The 23,106-nt window shown below is 39.1% G+C and overlaps 1 protein-coding gene across 2 annotated transcripts in view; it reads right to left on the bottom strand.

Moving 5' to 3' along the window:
- ARHGAP15 (Rho GTPase activating protein 15) overlaps window positions 1-23,106 on the bottom strand; it is a 322,319-nt gene that overhangs the window by 40,507 nt on the left and 258,706 nt on the right. For both annotated transcript variants that reach the window (XM_063401000.1, XM_063401001.1), the window contains exon 13: window positions 19,681-19,815. In XM_063401000.1, coding sequence (XP_063257070.1) covers window positions 19,681-19,815 — 135 coding nt within the window. The remainder of the gene's footprint in view (window positions 1-19,680; window positions 19,816-23,106) is intronic.

The raw sequence follows: 23,106 nt of genomic DNA, 5'->3' as shown, positions 1-23,106 counted from the left end.
CATTCTATTGCAAAATATACAAGAGTGTCTATGCAACTAAACAGGCCTAATCTGCAAAAAGAAAATTGATTGGTGCGGTTTGGCTTTGATATTGTTGAAACAGAAATTGAGATTACAGAAGTACCAATAAAGGACATGGCTGTACAAGTCAAACATGACTTTAAAACCACAGGTAGACTCCTACATCAAGAGGAGCCTTTTGGTGACTTAAAGCTGTCACACTCATCCTTCTGAATTTATGACTTCAGTGGACCTCAGCTCTTCATCCATAAACCCACAAGATGGATGTGTCACAATACCCCAAAACATGCATTAGTGTTAATAAAAGCCATTAAAAAAAAAGAAAGAAAAAAAGAAAGAAAAAAAAAGAAAGAAAGAAAAAAAAAGAAAGAAAGAAAAAAAAAGAAAGAAAGAAAAAAAAAGAATATACACCCACATTTTTAATTGGGAACAGAAAATCTTAAGAAATTCAAACTGCACAGTGTACTGGGCATCTATGCCAAAATAATGTGCAGAAATTTGAAATCTGGTGTGGTGAATGAATTAAAGAGTACAAAAAGGCCAACCTCCCTCCCAAGGATATATAACCAACCTGCTGGAAAACACACTCTGATTGCATCTGGAGCAGAGGCAGGCTGGGGCACCAGGGGAGCGTGGGGCAGGGGCTGCTCTGGCTGCCCAGTGCAGCCCCTGGGCAAAGCTTTCCTGCTTTATTCCTGCACAGAAACCTTCAGGGACCCCTGCTTTGCCTCCTGACACAGGAAAACACATCCCAGGCACCCAGCTTGGGTGAGGGAGTCACACACCAGAAAAGAGCTGCCTCTCCCAGGTCACAGTCTCTAAAATCACTCCTATAGAATTTGGAGGTTTGAGATGACCTTACCCTTGCCTGAATGGTTTTTAATCTTTTTTTTTTTAATAGAAAATTTATAGGTGTTATGCATACACATTCACAGGCACACACAGATATATTTCAGCTGACAGGACTGAAAGAGTACAGAAGGAAACCTTTTTCTCCACTAAATATGTGGTTTAATTCCTCACATGCATACAAAAAAAAAAAAAAAAAAAATAACATCACTCCTCCCTCCTCCACTAATAACCAGTGGTTTGACATTCTGGAAAAAAAACTTCCCAAGTACCCCAAGCTGCTTTCTATGTTTAGTGGAGAAGCCTGAGTGCACCACTAAGTCTCTAACTCCACTTGAACTCTTGCACTAAACATAGAGATGGCCCTTTCTTCTCTAAAACATTCTGGGCTACAAGCTGGATGTGTCAGCAATAGAGCAGATGGGGAAAATGTATACAAGTATATTAATTTTGTGGCCCAGATTTATGCAGAACACATATTTCCACAGATTTTGTATAGGATTTAAAATCTTTCTTTAACCCTTACTAGAGAAATGTGAAACATGGAAAGATCAAAAATGTTTGTAGAGTGGGGGAATAGGACAGAGAGGGCTGCTGCTGTCACTGCTTTGCTTTGGTACCTGCTTTACAAAAATAATCTATGTGCCTCCATTTACTTGCTCTGGAATATTTTTATTAATTCTAGCAGTCTCACAATGACTTTGCAAAGTTTAATTAGCTCATAATTAATTAGCATCTTAAAGCTTCCTGGCTGAAAGCACAACTGGGTGAGTCAAACTAAAAAAAGAGAGACTTTTTTGACTTTTAATTTTTTTTTCTTTTCTGAGTGGATCTCCTGATGTGCCTGCACGTTCACAAACATTCAGGTGAGCCTTTTTATTCCCTCGAAATCTCCCCAAAACAAAAGGGCTGTGCATGGCAGGGTGGAGCAGAGTTTCTGGGAACATTCATACCAGATGTGTGCTCACAACCCGTCCTGAAAAAAACTCCTTTCATTGTCTGCACAATGATTTGTCAACGAGTTATAACTGCTCATGAATTATTTGCTAAAGGAAAAAATAAATTCCCTGATGGCTTTACAGGATGGTCTATACACACTTTTCCAAGTGCTTTAATCATACTTTAGAAATGAATGCAGCCACGTTGGTGCTAAGTTTGGAGACATAGCTGTGTCTAGGATGGTGTGAACCAATTAATTTTTACTGTAGTTTATGGAGAAACACTAATGAGGGCAGTAATTTTTTTTCCTGAGGTTTACTGGGTAAAGAGATTTTTAAGTATGACTGTAATGCTATTATAAAGTAAATACTTGTAAAACTGAGCATTGTACGTAAATACCAAGTACTACAAAGCTTCCTGAAGTGCTCTACAACCTCAGGCATCTTCTGTGTAAAAACAGAGGCAACTTTCAGATATGCACGTGATTTATCTTTATCTTTTCCACTGAAAGTTCTTCCTGCTCATAATAGAGGGGTAGGAACAAGATCTTTAATGTTCTTTCCAAATCAAACCATTCTGTGAGTCTACAGTTCTATGACATCTCAATTTTACCCAGAAAAATTTCATTTGGAGTTATGCTGTGCACAGGTAGAAGTTATTATGCCCAAATATCTTTTCTCTTTATTTTGTGTTAAATTTTTTCATTATGTCATTAAATACATGCCCACTCTATGTACCTTTTTGTTCAAACCAACACAGCCAGGGAAAACTAAAGACTATAAATTATCTTTTACATCTAACTCATCCCCAGAACATCGTGGGATTTAGTGACTGATACACAGTGGAAGTGAGAGACAGGAAAACCCTGTCAACCCTCAGGTCCAGAAGAAAAGCTAAAACATTTTCAAAGAATTCCTCATGCCTGGCATCACAAAAGTGGCTCAGTTCATTAGGTAATTTCCAGTGAATTTTTAAAACAAATTCCATGTAAGTAATGCACAAAAGGAGACCAGGCTAAGCCACACACTACAGTATTTTTACAATAGATTTGACAGGCTTAAGCAAAAAATATTTGTATTGACTGAAAAGCTGCATTTCTGTAGTACCTTATTCAACAACTCAGAGAACATACAGTGTGCTATCTGCAGGATAGCTTTTTTTTCCCCTCCAGATGTCTCTTTTTCCTTCCAGAAGTTGCAGAGCATTGGACAAGCAGTAACAGATGATGAACACATGCATAACTACAAATGGGCAAGCTGATTGTTTTCAGAATTGGTATAAACATTTGCTCTTGGATTGAGATTTAGCCCATAGCAAATCTTTACATTCTCGTTATAAACCTCTGACAAAAAGAGCTTCTAATGAAAATGCTGACAGTGTGAAAACGTGGTTATGGTCAGGAAAACAAATGGATAAAAAGTGGCATTTTGTAGTTCCATATGTATACTTCATCAGGGAAGTCTTTGCTAAGTTTACATTTCAAAGCTAAAGCCTGATGATAACTGCTTCTCCTACCCTTTCTATTTAAGGCCCCCAAACCTACTTCTATTACTGCTATCTCCTGCACTAAAATTGGGAAAATAAAACCACCAGGGGCTGGGCTATGAACTTTCCTGAGAGCTCAGTGAGAGAGCCAGCAGCTGGATTTTTAGCATCTCCTTTATTTTTGATTGTGGAGATAATGGCAGAGCCTAAACAGGACACGGACTCACTGCGGTAGGGTGTTACAGACTGAAAAAAAGGGGAGAAAAGCAGCTGTGGAGAAGAGAACTGCACTGTGTGTCTGCATGGGGCTGTGGGGACTTGCTCTGTTCAGCTGAAACCTCCCCAGACACGCCGTGCCCTCACCTCGCCGGCCACGGAGCAGCACGAGAGGAGAGGGAGATGTTTATAAAATCTATTTTATCCCTGTTCATCACAGCACAGACAAAGGGCAGATCAGTAGGTGATTACAGCATGAAAATGTGGCCTTACAAGCACAGAGCGTTTAAATGTTTTTTTGGGACAAGCCAACAAAATGGGTGCTGTCTGACAGAGCACTCAAGAGTCTCTTCAACACCACCAGGGCTTCCTAGGCTTACTAGCAACTATGGAATAAGAGGAAAAGATAAGAAAACATGAGGTAGAAAAAGAAGAAATAAAAAAAATAGAACCCCTAACCCAAGCTTTTAAGAAACCAGGAATGTCAAACAAACTTGGGGCTGATAACCAGGAAGAAATTGGGCACAGTGACGGAGCCAGCAAGAGTTCCAGTAGGTGATAAAAAAGATATTGCAGAGAGACAGAGGAAATGTTCAGCACAAGGAAGGGGTTCTTGGAAGGGATGATTTTCATGGAATCCTAGAATGGTTTGGGTTGGAGGAGCCCTCAGAGATCATCTGATTCCAACCCCCCCTGCCACGGGCAGGGCCACAAAATAATTTTGCATAAAGCAAATTGAATGGGAGCCGAATTTCAGGAAGAGCTCCTGACAGCAGGATTGCCTGTGGAACTGGAAAATCCTCGCCCTGCCACAGAAAACTGTAAACAAATGCTGTGCTCAGAGAGACTTCACTGGCTTGTGGGATAATGAACATGGAATTATATCATTGCAACAATATACACCCGCTGAATTTGACTCCACTTGAAGAGATGAGAGCTCTTAAGTTGCTACGTTGAAAACAATTTAATTGAACCTTGCTAATTAGAATATAACAAGTAGTTAAAAATTATGCAATGTTTTAAAAATGTTTTAATTAATTTGAAATTCTGATGGCAAATTAGTAAATGTACGTCAGTGTCTTCCCCTGCTCGACTCAATACATCACAGGGAAAGAAAAAAAGATATATTTTTTCAATAGGGACACTGAGAAAACATACACAAGTAGAAAATAATAATGTAGAGTAAGGAATAATTAATTAATTCAAGCCTCAAGATAAGATCACTGTGTCCTGCTGACCCTACATGTTAATCAGTTGATTGATTAATTGCTACAATCATAATAATTATAGGGTATAAATCTAAATACATTTAATGATAGTTTACACTTAGAATAAAAATGTCTTTTATGTCTGCTTATCTTCATCATTTCTTGAAGCCTAGTCATATTTTTTGTTTGCCATAAATAAACCTGAAGCATTTTTAGATGTTATCCTTGTGATGAGGTAGGTTTAGACTTCATTCATCTGATGAGCAATATATTTTTGTGTGGCCTCCACCTCCTGTCTAATGAAAAATATGCTCCTGGATGAGAAACAATTGATTATGTGCAGTAACCAATACAAATTCATCAAAAGCTCATCCTTAATTGAAAGACAAGGGGACATACCAACGAGGCCAGTGTATAATTACAGGCTGTTTTAACCAGAAGAATTTTACACATTGAATGATTCTGCTGCACAAACTCAGTCTGAGGTGAAACAGTGAAGTGGATCAGCAGGACAGAAAAATATTTTTGAAAAAGAATGCAAAGAAAATCAAGAATTCTGTTGATTTCTGATTTATAGAAAATAGAGAACATCCTGACATCTACATTATCCTTGAATTTGTGCTTTCTCATTAAACTTAATCGTGCTTTATGACTGCACTAAAGGAACAATGGAGGCCCTTGTACCTCAACTGGCACAGCTGAAATCCATTTTTTTACCAAAAAATACATGTGAAAAAGGAAAAAAGAGCCACTCAGTTAAATGTGAATGCACCATTAGATCTGAAGTTACTAAGGCCTCACTCAGTCAGTAATGAGGTGTTTCAGCAGGAGTGGCAGGTAGAAGTTGTAATTGTTTGTACTCTGAATGTTTCATGGATAAAATCTCCTGTTTCTGTCATTGCCATCCTGATTAACAAGCCTTGCCATTGAAAAATGTCAGGAAACCTTAAATAATTGCAAGGTTTAGATTTTTTAAAATAAAAGTATCCTGTTAAAATACAGACCTTGACAGAAGATTTCATGACCATTTTCAATTGAAAACTTCCAGAAATTTTGGATTCTTCTTTTGTAGAGTTGGTATCCATACACTGCTCTACAACCCTCATTTTGCAGAGATATTTGTTAAATAAATAATGCTAGGTTAGGAATGATAATATAAATATTTTAAGGAGCCACTAAAGCGTTAGGAAAAAAAACCAAAAACAAAACAAAGCAGGCAAATTCCAAGTGAATGAACTTTTACTGTCTTCAAAGGGTTACCTGACCTTCTACTTTTGCAGCTTGCTTGTCTCAAAGTTACAGCAAAGGAGGAGATAACAGTGAAACTGTACTATAAAAATAAATTACTGTCATGAATATTAAGCAACAAGGATATAATAAACATGACTGCTTACATGATTCTGATTTATTGATACTGATTTGCTGTAAATTATCACACAAAATACTCATTTTGGTTGTTCAGGAACATGTGCAAAATAAAGCTTAGTGGACACTTCCCAAAGACCTTGACATCTGTCACTGGATTCATACTGGGGAATCTTGTTGCCTCTTTTTCTGGTAGGGATGCAGCACTATATTTACTTTTCCTTTCCATGGATTGATTTAGTTTTAATTTTTGGCTGCCTGGCTCCCTTAAACTCTCTCTTTTAACCGTGCACAGTTTTTAAAAACTCCTATCATGGAGGTTCAGCTCTGACACAGTGGAACAAATCCAGCTGCAAAATCTCCTGAAGGCTGTTCATGCTTGTTCTGTTAAATAGTGCTCACTTTTGAGTCAAGAGGTTTCATTACTATATTTATGAACCTCTTGGCACCAGGAGTTGGGATTTCCCAGTGCTAAGCATTAATGCATTTTGCATCACTCTTTAGCCCTGGGAACTCTGGATCACAGGTGCTGAGGGGTTAAAGACATTAAAAAAAATAAAATAAAAGTGCAGATCCTGATTTCCAGATAGAAATCTTTAATGCATGTGGGTATGTGGATGGTCTGAACAATTCTCAGAGAGCTCAGGTAGAAAGCAGCTGCCACCTACTACCAGGAACTGCAGCTTTTAAGGGATCTCAGCATTAGCATGGCTACATTCTGCATCAGATATTTGTTATCCAAACCGATGGAAAGTATCCTATCTGAAAATAGGATTATTCTTCTTTAAATTTAAAGCCTGCTTTGTGCTTATGTGGCTTATATCACTTCATGACATGGTGTGTTATGTCAAACCTAAGATTATTTTTGGAGATTTCTGAGACAGAATCTACTTCATTTTGCCTGTCATCAGCCTAAAAAATGTGCCAAAAGACCCCTTTTTTATTTTTTTGAGGCAGCAATTCACAAATACCATCTGAACTAAAGGACAACTACTGCTTCAAAGCAAAAACACAGACCCTGGATCAAATTCTAATGTCTCCTAAAGCGGTTACTCCCATCACTGTTTATTACTTATTTTAAATAATAATGTTTATTAAATAATTAAATAATGATGTTTATTATTTTATTATGTATTATTTCTCTGTGGAGGATTTCTCTTTCCACAATGAGTTAATTTTTTTGTAAAAAAATAAAATTACACACCTAAGCTTGCAGTAGGAATGTGGCCTCATCAGGTGCCCTGATCTGTGGTGTAAAGAAATCCAAGAAACCACCTCAGCTGCAGGGAGTGTGGGTTGGTTCTGGCTGCAGGAGAACATCCAGATGCAAATGGAACACAAACCAGGGAAGGGGCTGCTCTAGAGGTGGCACTTGATAGCCCAGAGCTGGAGCTGCAGGAGGGTGTGTGAACCTGCCTGCCAGGCAAGCCCTTCTGCTTCTCCCAGCTTGGTCTTGTTTGAAAGGGAAAGTCAAAAGAGAAAATAGAAAATAGGGGGGGAAAAAGCAAAAAAAAAGCAAAAAAAAGCAAAAAAAATAAAGAAAAAAGAAAAAAAAAAAGGAGGAGGAAACCGAAAAAGAAATGAAAAGGGAAAAGAGAAAAAAAAAGAAAGGAAAAAGGAATCAGAAAAGGAGGGGAAAAAAAGAGAAAAGGAGGAGGAAAAGAGAAGAAAAAGGAAAGGAAAGAGGAAGTAAAGAAGAAAGGAAAGAAAGGAAAGGAAGGAAAGGAAAGGAAAGGAAAGGAAAGGAAAGGAAAGGAAAGGAAAGGAAAGGAAAGGAAAGGAAAGGAAAGGAAAGGAAAGGAAAGGAAAGGAAAGGAAAGGAAAGGAAAGGAAAGGAAAGGAAAGAAAGGAAAGGAAAGGAAAGGAAAGGAAAGGAAAGGAAAGGAAAGGAAAGGAAAAGGAAAGGAAAGGAAAGGAAAGGAAAGGAAAGGAAAGGAAAGGAAAGGAAGGAAAGGAAAGGAAAGGAAAGGAAAGGAAAGGAAAGGAAAGGAAAGGAAAGGAAAGGAAAGGAAAGGAAAGGAAATGGAAAGGAAAGGAAAGGAAAGGAAAGGAAAGGAAAGGAAAGGAAAGGAAAGGAAAAGGAAAGGAAAGGAAAGGGAAAAAGGAAAGAGAAGGAAAAAAGAAAAGGGAGGAGGAGGAGAGAGAGACAAAAAAAAAAAAAAAAAGCCCCAATATAACAAAAAAACCCCACGTAGAACCAGAAAGAGAGAAAGAAGAAAATGGAAACACCTAGAAAAAGAAAAAAAAGAAAATAAAAAAGGAAAGGAGAAAAAGGAAGAAGTTGCAGCTTGTGCACTCACTTTATTTGCCCTCTGTGAGTAGGCACCCTGTGGATTTCCTCCCTGTTCCAATTCCCTCCCTATCCCTTTACTTTCCATGGCACCTGCAGGACTTGTGGGAGAAGATAAACTGTGCAAATCACACTGAGGTTTAGTCCTGGCCACTTTGCTCCTTCTCTGTGTGAGCAGCTCTTTCCCTTTACAAGACATGGTCGTGCCAGCTTGGAAAATATTCCCCTTGCTCCCGGGGCTCTCCTGGTACAGAGCTACAAGCACCTGCATGAGCCTTCCACAGCTCTGCAGCTCTCAGTCACATTTTGGGGTTCTAAAACCTTGGCAAGTCCTGTCTGGTTGCTCCAGTTCCTCTGTTTGGCACTAGTGAAGGACACACAGTCTGGTTTTCTGGCCAGCTAAGCACACCCCAGTGAAGAGGGTTCATGCCTGGATTGCAGGGTTTTTGTTCCAGTGCTAAACACTGTCACTCCAAAGTGTCTAACTGTGTCTGGGTCAGGCCATGAGCTGTTGGTGAGTGAGCTGGTGCTCCTGATCTCAACAAGATTACCTGTGTGATATATTACCTTCCCAGGCAATGAAAGCATCAGGGCTGGGGCCACAATGCACCAGCAGCCAAAAGGGTTAACAGAGTGATGAGTTTTATGCAGAAGGAAGCCAAAGGGAGCAGCTTCATCTCCAGGAATCAAGAAAAATTGCATTTTTTTAAAAAATTGTGGGCGTTTCAAACTCCATACCTGTACTATCAGCAGAAGGCAGGATTGAGCAAATATTCCTGCATCCAAAGAAGCATCCTTAAAATTAAAAGTCATGTCTGATGAGTTCCTGTGGGTTACACACTCACTGACACCCACTTAGGGGCGGACGTGCAGCACTGCTCAGTGTTCCCATTCCCACACTCTTGTTACTTCTCCTGAGTTCCCTTTTAGCTGTTATCTGCTACAGCTGGTGGAGTACAGCTGCTGAGGATGCCTTTCTGCAGCCACATTACCCAGCTCTCCAACACTACTTCTTCACAATTTGTGTCCCTCAAGAGACATTATAAATCCTATTAACTCTGACCTCTGGCCAGCCTTGGTAAGAACACCAGCATACCCTCACACAGAGACATCAATACTCTCCCAAAGTATTTCAGTTTGCAGTTGCATTTCCTGTGGGGGACAGGGAAATTCAAAAGTGGGAAATGGGGCAGCCGGGCCTGTGCCAAGCAAAGCCATGGGTGCTTCCAGGGAAGGGGAGCTTGGACTTCCACCCTGGCAAATCTGGGCCTGACCTGAACTTGAGTCTTAACTTTTCTCTCACATTCTGTGAAATTCAGTGAGCATTCTGTGAACAGTGCTGCTGCTACTATTTTCTTCTCACTTATGTATTTTTTATGTCCTTTAGTATATTTCTGCTGTTGTGGTAAACTGTGAGGTGGCTTTTGTGACCATTAGTGACTTGATTCTGCACATGCCCACTTTGTGGAATTTTTAGAACTCTTAATTTTGCCTTTCTTTCCCCATGCCAAGCAATTTCTAGAACATTTTCAGAAAAAAAATGAGCTGCTGTAACTCCTTTCTGATTGACTACTGCTCAGTGATAAAGGTACAGAAAATATACGGTTTGTGTGACTTAATTTTTCATCTACCAGATTCCTCCCTCAAAGGTTTTTTCATAGTCCTAAATGTGAAGGCTGAGTTTATGCATTTTCCCCCAACTCAGTTTCTTGGAACATTTAGAATGCATAGAAATACTCCATAAAGTTAGTACCTACTCTCAATACCACAGCTGTAGTAGTCTAGCTCTTCTATCAGTGTACCAGGCCCTCAAATATCTACTTGAGGAGGAACAGAGGACAGCTCAGTTGTTTGTTTTGGTTTTTTTTTTCACCTAGACATTATCATGCTAATCTTTGCTCCTTCAGATCCAATGTGCCACCACACAGAGGTGTGGTGCTACTCTTTTTTTGGAAAGGTGGAGCCTCCTGGATTGCAGGAAGGTGTGAGCAGGGAGGGAGACAGCACAGCACGGGGGGGTGATGGCTTTAACATCCCCTTCTCTTATTCTTAGAGGTTCTCCTTCTCCCTCCCTTCCTGGTCTTCTGTTCCCACTTTTCCCTCCTCACTTCTTCCACTTTTGCACCTCTGAAATTGTGTAACTGGGGCATTATAGGCTGCCTCTCCTCCTGTTATTGCTTTCCCCAAGTAGAAGCTTCACTCACAAGCCTGATGAGACGTCCTTCCCCTCGAACCCAGAGTGCCGATTCTCACTTTGTCAAGAGCTCCAGATAACCCTCAGGGAGAAGTTTCCTCTCCCCCTGCCTCCCCCAAAGGCTCCAGGTCACAGGGATCTTGTCACAGTCACTAAAGAGCTCCTCCTCTCTCTTTTCCCACCCTTTCCTGCCCAGTGCTGTTGCTTGGATTTCTCAGTTTCTCTTTCACCACTCTCTCCTGCTTGAGTCTCTCCAGGGGTTTCCCCTATGTCAACGCAGACACAGACTCTCAAATTGGCTTTTTCTTCCCTCTGCCCTTCCTTTCATAGAATCACAGGATCATTTAGGTGGAAAAGACCTTTAAGATCATCAGGTCCAACCATTTCCCACAGCACTGCCAAGTCCAGCACTAACCCATGGCCCCAAGAGCCACATCTACACCACTTTTAAATCCCTCCAGGGATGGGAGCCCATCACCACCCTGGACAGCTGTGCCAGTTCTATGTCCCTACAAAGAGAGTCTCTTAACCACAGACAAAATTTTAATTAGACTAATAGATTATTTTCCATGCCCTAAAATTAAGTGGAAGAGGAGCAAACTGAAACTTTCTCCATTTGCAAGTGTTTGATTCCACCCTTTGAGAAGCAGAAATTGGTTGTAAAGACAACAGAGATTTTCCAGAGCCTCCCTGATTAATCTGGTCACCAGACACAAACATAAACTACTGCTTTGCAAGCTGAAGTGAGGCAGGTGACGTTGCCACCAAGCATCCAGTGACCCACTCCACCTTCCCATAAATGTTATTGTTCTGAGGACCTGCATTCCATGGCAGGTAAGAACACAGAAAAAAAAAAATTAGCCATGTTAGTGCTCATGCAATCAAGGACAAGTCAGAGTTTAAGCAAAAACCTCTCTTGTTAAGTGCAGCTTGCAAGTCCTGGCTTGAAAGCACGATGCAGGACCTACCATGGACATCAAAGTTCTTGAAAAGGGTTCCCTCTGTGTAGATTACTGCAGATTTTTATCCAATAATTTTATTGTGGGAGCATTAAACCATTCATATCACAAACACCTGTGCAAGCCAGTTGGCCTAGTCAATTCTTGTTTAAACATTTAATTATGAATGTAATTAGCATGAGTTAAGAGACAGGCCAGGCATCTGCAATAAAATTTCTGCTATGCTAAAAATTATAATTTGTAATAACAAAAAAGACTAAGCTGGGGGAGAATATGTCCCTCCTACGCAAACTTTTGCATGATAGAAAAATCCAAGTGCAGATTCTTTTCAAACTTTCTCATTTCCTTTGATGATAATTGGAAAACCTCCACCATATTTATAAGACCAAATTAAACTGTTTTTCTGTCCCTGTAATATTAGGGCAATTTTCATCACTGATGTAGCCCTTCGAGTGAGGTTCTGCAGGGTCTCCTCTTTTTCTCAAAAGGTAAATTTTATTCATTAAATAAAATTTAAATATTCTTCATTTGGTGGTATCACCAGAACACTGCATTAGGTAAAGTTTAAAAAATGAAAAATAGTGTTAAATTTTAAGTTTTATGAAGGTGTTCTTTTTAGCAGTAATTGTGTGCTATCCAAAGAAAAGGATTAGTAAATACCACAGCTTATCTTGTTTTAAACTCAGAGGCTCATTATTAGAAAAAATAAACACCCAAATCAATCTAGGATCAGGCTGCCTATGGACAGGTGTTACCGGAGTATCTCTCACAGGGAAAATCCCTGCAGAGGAGGTAAATTTTTACATGTAGATTCTGTTTTCATTTCTCTTCCAACATATTAATAAAACCATAAAAAAAAAAAAAAAAAGTGCTTACATATAAATTTCTTTCCTTTATTTCTTAACATTTCTTAATTTCTTAAATTGGGCTACTTTACACCTCAAAAGAAAAAAATCTATTCAAAGTCATGATCTCCAACTTTTTTTTTTCCTAAATGAGTTGCTTGCAGACCTGAAAAGATCTATTTAAAAATGCTCTTGAGCAGAAACAGTTTGCAACTGTGAAGAAAAGGTCATTGAGAAAGAACTAGGAGGTTACCAGGACATATTGTTCCTTGACACCTCCTGGGAACAAAAGCCTGGAGTGAGCCTCTTTGGTTACCAGTTTGCTGCTATTGCAAATTCAACAGTCTCCATTTAGCTCTTCACTGGAGATATTCTTTATTACTGGCTTGAATTTAAGTGAAGACCGTGTTAGAATATGATATCTATAATGTTGGGAATGTTACAGCTTAAATATACTTAAATATTATTTATTCATATTTTCTTTTACTTGTTTGTTTCACTCAGAATGGTCATATACACTTTTCATCTGTATATTGGTAATTCAACCCATAGATTAGAAACCTTCTCTTGCAGTCTCTCTGTCTCCTGCACCATCTGAACATCTCTTCTAAAATGTGAGGGCTTTTTCTTTCTCTGCAATATCAGTTAATGGTTCTTAATCAGATATTCACACAACTTTCCAGATAAGGCTTAAAGGATGTTTCAAAAATGGATTTAGTGCTATTCAAACCCCACTGAAAATGCCCAGTACCACACTTTGAATGAGCTGCTATTACCTTTTAATGTATTGTGTTTGGGAGAATGTATGTACCACACACATATTCATAAATTTGCATGGCTGAGTATCCCTGAGATTATACTACTCATAAAATCATTCCCTTTTTCTTTAAGATTTTTTTTTAAAAAACGTGCACCTTAACTTTTGATTACTTCTTGTTTCTACACAGTTGTGGTTTTTTTTCTCTGTTCACATTAGTTTATGGATCTCTACTGTCTTCTGATAGTTAAATTTGGCCAAGAAAGTGTATTAATTATGATGTATCATGTGAAATATATTGTGGTAACCTTGGATTTGTTTATAAATCACCATGTTCACATGAAATTGAGGCTTTCTGATGCCATGCCAAGCCCCAAAACTTCCTTGGACAAGTAAATGGAGGATAGAGAAGCGATTTCAATAGGAGGCTCGCCAACTGTGAATCTGAAGGCAGTTTGATTAGGACTCGAAGCCCACAGATTGAGATTATGACAGAAATTTGCATAATGCCAGAGACTGATAAGATTTGGTTTCTCAGGAACCTATTACGTGATGATGTTAAGAGACTGTCATGGATTTCTTACAGTGCAATATGCTGACTTGTCTTTCCAAGACGAGTTGGCCTTGAGCCTTGTTCTTTGTAAGCCTCGAGTGAGGTTTCTTTAGATGTCTTTTGAAAATCTCTTTAGACATCTTTTGTAACTTTCCACCAAGATGATACAAGGATGTTATGACTGTCAGAATAAATGAATGTATTTACTTCCTTTCTCTTTCCCAGCTACTATTTTCATAACACTGCACAGTAGTTCAGAGCAGGTCCTTCCTACATTATATTTTCAACATATGCAGCTCAGTTCTTTGGTCATGATTATGTATCAATGACTTATTTATTGCCTCCTGACACAGGTTTTGGGTTTTTTGGGTTTTGGTTTCGTTTTTTTTTTTTTTTTTCTAATTTTTGCCTGATTTTGGTGCAGACAGCTTCTGTGCAAATTCCTCAAAAGTTACATTATTCAGTGCAAAATTTTCTCTGATCTGCTGAAGCCCAAAGTGTGATCATTGCCCAGATAGATGTGAGTTTCTGCAACATGCTGTCTCGAGCCACATGGGCAGAGGGTTCCTGGGGGCTCTTAGTGAGGCAGAACTAGCCAAAAGTCAGAGAAAACCTTTTTCCTGATGTCAGAAATGCTGGAGATGAAGACAACTGACCAGCATGGAGAGCACTGGGAGCTGTTGAGGGTTAAAACAAGTCTATGATTCCCATGGAAGAAGAATTTACTGCTTTGCTAGGTTGCCATCATAGAGTTTGTCAGACCAGACCAGTAAAGACCAGTGTCACAGACCAGCAAAACTGTACAAAAAGAATTATCCAACAACTTTTGCTAACCAAAAAAAGTTACAAAACTCTATCATGTGTAAGATGCTAAATAACCATCTTCAGTTCCAGTATAGTAGGGTAACACATAACACTGTAGGATTGATAGGAATGACATTGAGAATTCTGCTTAGCATGCACCAGGAGACCTTAATTGATATATCGAAAGGATATGTGTGAAATCATTTGAAAAAAGTGTTAATGGTCTATCAGAGCAATCAAAGAAAAAAAAATATCCAGATCTCGAAAAAACAAAAATTAAATGAGTATCTAATGTGGACCTTAGGTGGTGCCTAGGCACTTAAATTCTGAAAAACTTTATTCAGCTGCCATCTATCCCTGAAGGTGCATAGGCTAATTAGGTACTACAATTGTGACCTCTGAGGATCTTTAGGTGCCTATGGCTCTGCTTTTCCCCATGCAAAGAAACGCTTCCTTTCCTGTCAGGGATGAAAATCCTGAGCTCCAGAGATGAGGGATTGCTTTGTCTGAGTGTCTGGGGGGCTTCATCCTTGGGGGGATTGCCAGGACTGAAGCCACATATGCTGAGTGCCCTATAAACCATAGAATATCTGGTGCCCTACAAACCACAGAATTCTAGAGGGATTTGGGTTGCAAGGGACCTTAAAAATCACCTTGTTCCACCCCCTGCCATGGGCAGAGGCACCTTCCACTATCCCAGGTTGCTCCAAGCCCTGTCCAGCCCAGCCTTGGACACCTCCAGGGATGGGACATCCAGAATTTTCTGCCAACCTGTGCCAGGGCCTCACAGGGCAGAAATTCTCCCTAAAATCTGAGATAAACCTACTCTCAGTTTGGATCCATTCCCCACTGTCCTGTAAAAAGACACTTGTAAAAGGTCTCTCTCCCTCTTTCTTGTAGTCTCCTTTCAGGAACACGTCCTTCCTCCAGAGATCTGGTGATGGGTGTGAACTCCACATTTTCTGTTCACCACGCTGAGACCTGAGATGTATCAGGCTAGGGATTCCACTTGAAAACCTGCAAGTCAGATTTTCAACACTATGTTTTTCTTTAATTAATCTCGTTCCTCTGTTCATCTGTCTCAAGTGGGAAACCCACTGCAGTAACTGATACGTTCATTTAGAAAACTGTCTGCAGGAGAATCGTAATTCTGACAGAAGGATTTCTATTTATAGTATATATATATATATATAAATACATGCACATCTGCCTCTGTGTGTGCATTTTCAACAATAAATCTCCTATTTATCTACAGTGCTTATGTAGCACCTATTAAATTCATATTAGAGATAAGGAACTGAAATTAAGGCATAATCACTAGACCTCATTGAAAAAAATCTTTCCAGTGTAGTAATCTTTCCAACCTGTTGCAGAGAAAATCAAAGACCTGAACCCAAGCCTCCCAAACCAGAGACAGATGTTGCAGCTTTGGGAACTGGGTGGAATTTTCCTTTGTGGAATATCAGTGAGGTTTTTTGGTAAGTGCAGTTGGACAGATGCACTAACTGTACAGATGCACAGTCTACACAGCTTGCTCCAGCTGAAAAGATCTGGAAGGACTAGGGGATATTCAGATATTTCCTGTGCTCTGGATATCAGCCCTCACTGCACACAGACTGTAGTAGAAATTCCTTTTTCTCCTTGCCTTTCCCTGAGACATTTTAAGAAAACCAGTTCAATCAAAACAAAGATTTAGAATCAGCTGACACATTTACCTGTTAACATTTCTAAACAGATTTTAGGGGTAGATTTCAGTGGCTGAAATCCTGGCAAAAATTTGTATGGCTCTGAAGCTTGGATTCTGTAAATAAGGTGAATAAATGTTTCAGTTATTGGCACTTCCACTACCTTACTCACACGAAGCACAATTTTACTTGCAGACAATCTGTTGAACTGCATCTGTTGATCTTCCAGAAAATCAATAGAACTATTTGTGGTACTGAGTAATTTAAGTGTGGCTGAACCTGACTTCATAGCAGCATTTGGGCACACTTTAGAAGTGCACATTTCATCCAAAATAACACAAAACGGCTTTTATTATCCAGACAAAGTCACTGGATAATAAAAAACCAACAAAACACTCTTCTTTACAAATCCTAGGAAACAAAATTAGTATTGGGCCAGAAGTTTTGTGACCTTTCATTTATCATTTATAAGTTCTCTGATATAAGCTGTATGGACAGTTATTATCCAACCTCAGCCTGGCAAGCAGAATTCTGAGATTCTGTAACACCCTGAATTATCTTCTAATATTCTGGTCATATCTAAGTTGTTCTAACAGCATGGCTACATCTAATGTTATTTATAGGGGAAATTGAAGGTGGAGAGCCAGTGCTTTGCATAATACACAGTACTGTAAAGTTTTGTTCCCATGCACATAATTAAAATAGCAGCAGCATCCAGAAAAAAATGATACTGAGCTTGCTATGGAACTTTTTCCACATAATCTTTACAATATTATCAGAATAAGCAGTCCACTGCACCTCTTGGGTTCTAATTCCTCTTGAAACCTCCAGCTAAAGACCCCGTAAACATTATTGGGAACTTCCTGCTTGTTCCTACTATTGTCACTTCCTACCACATGTAGGTTTGTAGATCCCTTAATCTTACTTAACCAGTGCAAGGCTCTGACTAAGGAGACTTCAGTGCTGGACTAGAGATATATGAGCATGGCAATCTGGAATCAAGTTGTTTTCTTTCTGGCATTATTTTAACTGTGGTGCACACCCATGATCGCATGCTAATAATTTGAATTTTTTGAAGAACAGGTACAAGCTGGAGAAGAGTGGAGATTTTCTAGCAGCTCGGTACTGACCAGGCAAATTAATTAGCACAAGTAGCCAAAGAATCATCTGCAATGGAAATGATACTGAAGAAAGGAGATTTTTTACTTTGCCTCAGGACTATTAACATACAGAAGAGCTCAAAAAACACTAAAAACACCTAATTGTTGTTTATATACATTTTTAAAGTAGAGTTGGTAGGAATACAGATTTGTAGATCCTATGGCAATAAAGGCCAAGTAAAGAGAAGATTGATTGGAAATCGTAGCTTACTTTAGACAGCTGGATTAGGTAGAAATCACCCTCATGTGCAGTAAAGCAAGCAACAAGAATTAGGGGTTTGAAATAGTGCGAAGCACGCCTCAGAGTGCTAGCATTTCCTTCCTTGGAATAAACTGTCTTAAAATCCCTCCATAAATGACTGTTCATTAGCCTATCAATGTGTATAATGGCTCTCAAAATCATAATAAGAATTAATAATAGTTCAAATGGCAGAAAGGGACATTAATTTCTCACTCATGAATATTAATGCTTTAGCAGACAGTCTCTTCCCGACATGCTTTCAAACTTAATTCACAAGTCTACAAGCAGTTACCTGGCACTCTCACTATCAAAAACATCCCCACTGGGCCACCAAAAGATGTGCAATCCCCCTGACTTGGACACTAGCAGAGAGGATGAGGGCAGAAGACAACAGGAGCGAGAGCATGGTGTCCTGACATCTTCCTTCAGAGTGCAACAGTGCTGGTATAGCCAAAACACGCCCCAGTGGACAATAAAAAGGAGATAAGGAGGAGGAGGAATGTGTTTAGCCCCAGAAGACCAGATGATGGTGGATTATGATGGCAGAAGATAGACCACAGAATTACAGGATAGCTGGGGTTGGAAGGGACATCTGGAGTTTCCAGACAGGGAAAATCTACGAGCTCCTTGTGCAGCTGTTCCAGTGCTCTGCCAGCCTTGATGTGAAGGAGTTCTTCCTTAATATTGAATACTGGACTGCAGAATTAGCCTCAGAAGAGGTGTGGATGACCTGCCAGGCTGTGCCCCGTGAGCAGACACCTCATCCCCTCCTTTCCAAGAGGGCAGAGCAGATGGATGGAAAACCACCTGAAGGACACGTTCAGGTGCTGGTGCTTCAATGAGCGTCTCATCCCAAGGCATCACAGAAGCTGAACAATAAGAAATTCTTTATTGTTTTTTCCCTCTTAGCACTACAGATGCTGTGCAACAGGAACTTAAACTTGAGAGATGATGTTCCCCACCTGATTTCCTTTGGAAGGAGAAGAAAGTGAGGTGCCAGGAGTAAATTTCAGGTAATGCAATTCTTTATGTTGCGCGTTTAACTGCACCGCACCTCCAAATAACCGAGCAGGGAAGGATCTTGCGAGATGTATTTAACCTCATTATATCTGATGCTGGGTCTTGAAAAGCTTTAGTTGAACTAAAGACTCTTACAAATATAAAATCAAAGTGAGCTCCACATTAAGGGTTTCGTATTCCCTGACAGCTGCGCATGTGCACACCCAGCTCTCATTAACAGCAATGGCAAGTGTGTGTGCCCATCACTCAGAATCCAGACCTCTCAGTACTTTGTTGGGCTTGTTTTTTTCTTTTTTTCCTTGAGATTTTCTCTATTGGATCTTTAATTAATCTCCTACTCGGCTCTTTCCCTTTAAGCTATCCCTCTCCCTCCCCTCCCTTTCCAACAGGAGCAAACCCCCAAATCACTGGGGTTTTTTGTCAAGTTTTTCCGAGCCGATACAGTTTTACAAAATGCACCTGCATATATTAAATACAGGGAGGGTTTGCAGCCACAAAATAAACCACAGAGACGTGGAACGGAATAAATGCCTGGGACTTTGAAAATACTTTTGCTGCCTGCCAACTTTAAACAAAAAAAAATAATAACCAAGCAAAGGTAGATATGAAAATGAGAACATGAATGTTTTTGCATTCTTTTTGTGATCACTGCAAGGCAAGAGTCTGCAACCTTGTGGAACAAAACACACGCATTTCATTCTGATTAACATAAAGACAGCCCCTTCTAACGTGATTCACAATTATTAGTCTCTCTCTTGTGTTTGGGGATATATGGATTATCAGCCTAGCATATTTTGAATACATACACATTTTAATTTCTTTCCTAAACCATTTCAGACACTACAGTCAAATTGCAGAGACAAAATTTATAGATCAATAATTGGATATTTTTTCCTCCTTCTCTCCACTTAAATACCTAAACTCTGTACCAGATAAAAAGGCAGCCTCAAAAAACAATAAAAAGACAGGATCACGGATAATGGAAGGTAAGTCAGATTTGAGATGCCCCTGCTCTTCTGTTTTTAAGTTTATTGTTATTTTTATGTAATAGGCTATTTCACTAGCTGCTGCTGTATGTGATGTACTTACTGATCGCCTCCACAAACTGTTCAAAGGAGCTGTATGGGAACAGCGGCTCAGGCAGCTCTCGGAAAAACATCTTGAGTGCTCCGGTGACAACGTGGATGTCCTCCCACTGGCTGTCGTCCAAATTCAGCTTCTCTTCTGGGAAAACACGAGGAGAAATGGAACAACTGGTTTTAATGAAACAATTACAAGACACTAATTATTATGTTAATGTTTGCCTACTATCATCAGCAACCGTTAACAGCCTTCTGCACCTAGAGGTTTGGTGCTGTGCATGCTTTTTTTTTTCCCCCCCCCTTTTTTTTTTTTTTTTTTGTAGGAAGAGAACATTTTCAATGGAATACCATCTGTAGGAATGCAGCTAACAAAAAAAAAAAAAAAAGAAAAAAACAAGAGACACAAAGAGACAGTACCATTGACACAGTGTGTCAGATACATTTATTCCCATAATGCATCAGTATGAAAATTAGCATCACAGCTCAACATGATTCAAAGCTATTTGGTTTTGAGGCCGAGGGGCTAAGAGTTGCCAACGATGGACGGCTCAAGGGACCGGCCTAAAGGCCTTGCTGAGCCAACAGGAGACATATGCTAAACATGGCAATAGAAAATGAGTTATTGCTTTACATGTGTTAGCCTTGCGATGTACAAGGGAATAATGGGGAACGCTTCTCTCCTTCTTTTTTTTTTTCTTTTTTTTTTTTTTTTGCCTGAATGTAATGTCAGCGAGGAATAGAGGGCTGTGAGAGAAAGGATATTAATTCCTTCTTACTGCTTCAAAAATATTTTGTTTGGTTTTCATCTCTGGGAGGAAGATTTGCCCAGCAACAATATTAGACAGACCCCTGTTGGCCTACCTAGGCTATGCAAAGCTGTCAAAAATGATAACACACTAAAGACAAACCACAAGTGCCTCCAAAACTGTTTTGCAAACAAAAAAAAAAAAATGTTTTCTTTTGAAGCTTGACTGAGCTAAGGAATTTAAATATAAAAGAAACTAAATGCTAAAATAGAGTTTCTAATAAAAAATAAAACAAGATTGGGTGATTATTCTATTTTTCTTTGAATTTGCTTTTGTGGGTTTTTTTGTTCTTTTTAATTCTAGGAGAGTGATACTGTTAGAACATAATAAACAGTGAGATCATAATCCATTTAAAAATCGAGGAAAGAGCAAATCCTTATTAGTCCAAATTAAAATGACACAAAATGACACACACTTTCTCCAAGTTCTGTTAGTCCAAAAATGGAGTTTGCTTTTTTTCCCCCTATGTGCTGTGATTTTCTCTTTTAGAAAATTTCAGTCTGAATGCAAATCGGGGGCCGACCATGAAAACTGCTGAACAAATTTAATTTGAAGCAACATAGACCTGAAATGTTTTACTAAATGTCACTGAAATTTCATGTGTTGCAATTCAGCAGGCTTCAGGAGCAGCCTCTTTACTGAACTGTTGCTAAACAAAATGGTAAAATCACTGGAGACACATGGACACCCACAACTCCGGATCCCCCTACTGTCACGGTTCTCTCTACTTTTGGGCAGAAAATCTTATTCCATATTGAGTCATCTTTCAACTTTTATTTAATAAATGCTATTAAATGCCTCCACAATTTCAGGATTCAGGAGATGCATACAAATAAAGAATGGACCCAGTTCCTTAACTTGGAGTAATGTGAGACAAAGCTGGAACAAAGGCAGACTTGTGCATTTCATTTAGATGTCTTGCTTGCTTCTTTGGTTTCAAGCCTCTTTTTTTTTTCTCCCTTTCTTTCTTTTTTTCCCATTCAATTACCTCAATCATAAAAGTAATGATTTGATCTCAAATGAGTTACCAGAGGGGATCTTCTTTAGACTCTGAGATCATATTTGATTGATCGTATTTCAACAATTAGCCTTTTATTTTGCCACACACTATTGAACTAGATCGACAGCATCTTAGCAGGCCAGCTTTAAACAGTCAACTGTTAACAATAGCATCAAAAAGAGAGACCTGATGGGGTTTACTGTCACTTTAAAGAACAGGGTGGGTTTTCACATTGTTGAAATCTGTCAGATATTTTGAAATGTCCCTCTCACTATGGTGCCACACCCCCTGCGTGCCCTTATAATAAAATTGGTTTTACTCCTGATTAAATCATTTTCTCCCTACCCACTACCATACTTCTCATAATGGACCTGTGTGCTCTACAGCTGGTGTTCTTCCCATGGTACCAATTCTTACTTTATCTTTTAAGCACTTTGCTGCTAAGATCTCATGCAGAGTGCTTATGTTTTGTTAAGAGCTTCATTCTTAGAGAAATAGCTTAACACATGTTCTAAAAATGTTGTACAACTTATTGCTTAAAACACATTTAGAAAATGTATAAGTACTGTAGCTTTGGCACAGAACTTTAAGTAGAAACCTTAAAAAAAAAAAAAGAAACACAACTTGTTTTTGCCATGCATTTGTCTTAAATGTCTAAAGTGGAATGCTTGACTTCTAAGGCTTTATAGAGACTTATCTTACCAGATTTTTGCACCATTTCCAGCTCTTCAAGGAAACGTGTTAGGAATGTATCATCGTGAAAGCAAAGGGTGTCAATTTTCCCTCTAGCAATAAGAGAGTTTTTAAAAATGTTTGCTAGAAGGAACAAATGCCAAGTAAAAAAAAAAAAAAAAAAAAAAAAAAAAAAAAAAAAAAGGGAAAAGAAAATAGAAGTCCATTCAGTGTAAGACTCTCCTTTGGTTCCCACTGGTTGGAATCTCTCACATGCCATGGCAAAAGGGCCATAAACAAACACACACACACATTTCAGGCTGGTTTTAAAGGGAGGACCTGGCTTTTTTGGCTTTACTCAGACATATTTCTTATTGGGGTGTTTTGCTTACATAAAGATTAAGTCCCAAATCTGGTATTTAAACTTGACAGTCAAGGACTGCTTTCAGTCAGGAGATACTGTATCTGGGAAGATGCTCAAAATCTCACAGTCCTAAAAATTTGCTTTAACTTGTCAGTAGTATTTGATTAGTTCAACCATCACTGCCAGTTGATATCATATATCTTAGATACAGACACAAATATGCCCAGAAAATCCCATAAAATTTATGCTAATACTCAGGCTGAAAATCTAAAGACCACATTAAGGGGAAAAAATAGTGTGGGCACTTGTCAAGGTTATTAGTTTTAAAAAAATCGATATACAATACATTTGTGAAGGGAACGTGTGTTTGACTGTGATATTATTCAGCTTTTTCAACAATTCACATTTTTAATGGCACTTGTAATGTCTGCAGTAGAACCAAACAGGAGATCAGCTTTGGTTTAAGGGTGCCATTCTGAGGTTCAGAAAGGAAGAAGGTAATCTAGCGAAAGATCAGCTAAAGACAGGGGGGGAAATAAAAATAAAATATGAAAATCAACCAAAGCTGTAGAGAGAGCTGAGTTTCAAAAG

Source organism: Prinia subflava, chromosome 6 (assembly GCF_021018805.1).
Source record: "Prinia subflava isolate CZ2003 ecotype Zambia chromosome 6, Cam_Psub_1.2, whole genome shotgun sequence".
NCBI classification, from domain to species: Eukaryota; Metazoa; Chordata; class Aves; order Passeriformes; family Cisticolidae; genus Prinia; species Prinia subflava.
Note: the sequence above shows the minus strand (reverse complement) of the source record. Positions and strands in the feature narration are given on the sequence as shown.